The 1,709-nt window shown below is 33.6% G+C and overlaps 1 protein-coding gene across 1 annotated transcript; it reads left to right on the forward strand.

The window, feature by feature from the left end:
- Positions 1–580: 580 nt before the first annotated feature.
- On the forward strand, positions 581–1,312 carry LOTGIDRAFT_145852 (hypothetical protein; the record flags this gene model as incomplete). Its single annotated transcript, XM_009062528.1, has 2 exons — positions 581–796; positions 839–1,312. 2 exons carry the CDS (start codon positions 581–583, stop codon positions 1,310–1,312), a joined length of 690 nt encoding a protein of 229 aa, XP_009060776.1.
- Between the last annotated feature and the right edge of the window lie 397 nt (positions 1,313–1,709).

Consider the following 1,709-nt stretch of genomic DNA (forward strand, 5'->3'; position numbering starts at 1 on the left):
AATGAAACCAGAAACTTTAGTTATGAAAATAATAGAAGCTATGGAAACGAATTCGCCGACTCTAATAACTTACAACGGTAAAAAAGTGCATATATCCCAAAAGATTATCGATAAATACAAACATTGCAAAGTCAGAGACGATATAGACTTGGAAAGAATTGATGAGAATTTAACTAAAAAAGGTGGATTTTTACCTTTCTTACCTTTAATCTTTGCTGGTTTAGCTGCAGCCGGTGCAACTGCTGGTGGAGCTGCTGGGATAGCCAAAGCTGTCAACGATAAGAAAGCTGAAGCCGCTGCAAACGCCGAAGCACGTAGACACAATTTGGCAATGGAAAGAGAAGCACGAGGAGGTTCGGGAGTAGGAGATATATTAGGGACGGTTAAAGAATTCGGACAAAGATTTGGCGAAGAAGAGGGATTAAGCAAATTAATAGATAAAATCGACACCGGAGAAATGAAGGTCAAACACAAGGGCGACGCCATATTTTTTAAAAACATACGTTCGGGCGAGGGAATCTTCCTTTCAAAGTATAAAGGCAACGGGGTGATTTTTGGTACGAAAATGTAATAAATAAAAATGGGCAAGAAATTTAATCATTCGGAAATATTTCCTAATAACCCAATGCTCATGTGTATATGCGGTAGTTCCGGTTCTGGGAAAACTCACCTCACTTTTAACATGTTGACAACACCAAACCTTTTAGATTTCGATTCTCTGTATATCTACACAACAATACCAGAGCAATCGTATTATCAATTCCTCAAAGCTTTGGAATATTTACCAAAGAAAGATGTTCAAGACATATTTTAATATTACGAAGAAAACGAAGAAGAGGTGGAAATAAAAGATATGATAGAAAACTGCATTAAATCAAAGAATCCATCTTTCAATCCAACGGATATAAAAGTTTTTCTTACGAAAAATGTTAATGATCTAGACTTGTCTAATATTGATAGCAATCGAAAGAACTTAATATTGTTTGACGACTGCGTAGCGCAAAGAAATCAAACTGTTCAACAAGAATTCTTCACCAAAGGAAGATATCACAACTGTCACTGCATATACCAATCCCAATCTTTTTACGGGTTGGATTCTATGTTCATTAGAAAAAATGCAAATTGTTTTTTATTATTTGAATTAAATGATAAAGATTTATCTCAAATCATTCAGTCTATAAATCACGGAATGGATAGAGATACATTTAAAAAGGTTTGTAAAGCTCAATGGAGAAACCCAGATGATCATGGATATGTATTTGTAAATACTAGAAAACCTGCGGGAGAAAGAGTTATGATCGATATATGTTAATTTTATTTTTTTAAAAATGACGGATTGGAATAATTTTTGATAAGAAATAGAGAATATATCAAAGCTAAGAATAAAATAAAGACCCAAGTTGAAAATAACAGATTACGGCAACTCGGATTAACGGAAAATCTACAAACTCTATTTCAACCCATATTAAAATCTCAAGAGGATATTAAAAAGAAATTAGCTTTAGAACCCACGCCTCCTATAGAACACCCCAAAGCGATTGAATATAATGGTATTATAATAAGGACATTAGTTGATATAAAACGTCTTTTTTCAAACCCTGACCCAGATTTACCAAAGAGCATTTCACCAATCGTTGATAATCAAGGTTTATTGTTTAATGGATTTAGAATTATATTTAGTCCAAATTCCCCTTTATTCAAAATCGACA

This window comes from Lottia gigantea (genome assembly GCF_000327385.1).
Source record: "Lottia gigantea unplaced genomic scaffold LOTGIsca_511, whole genome shotgun sequence".
NCBI lineage: Eukaryota > Metazoa > Mollusca > Gastropoda > Lottiidae > Lottia > Lottia gigantea.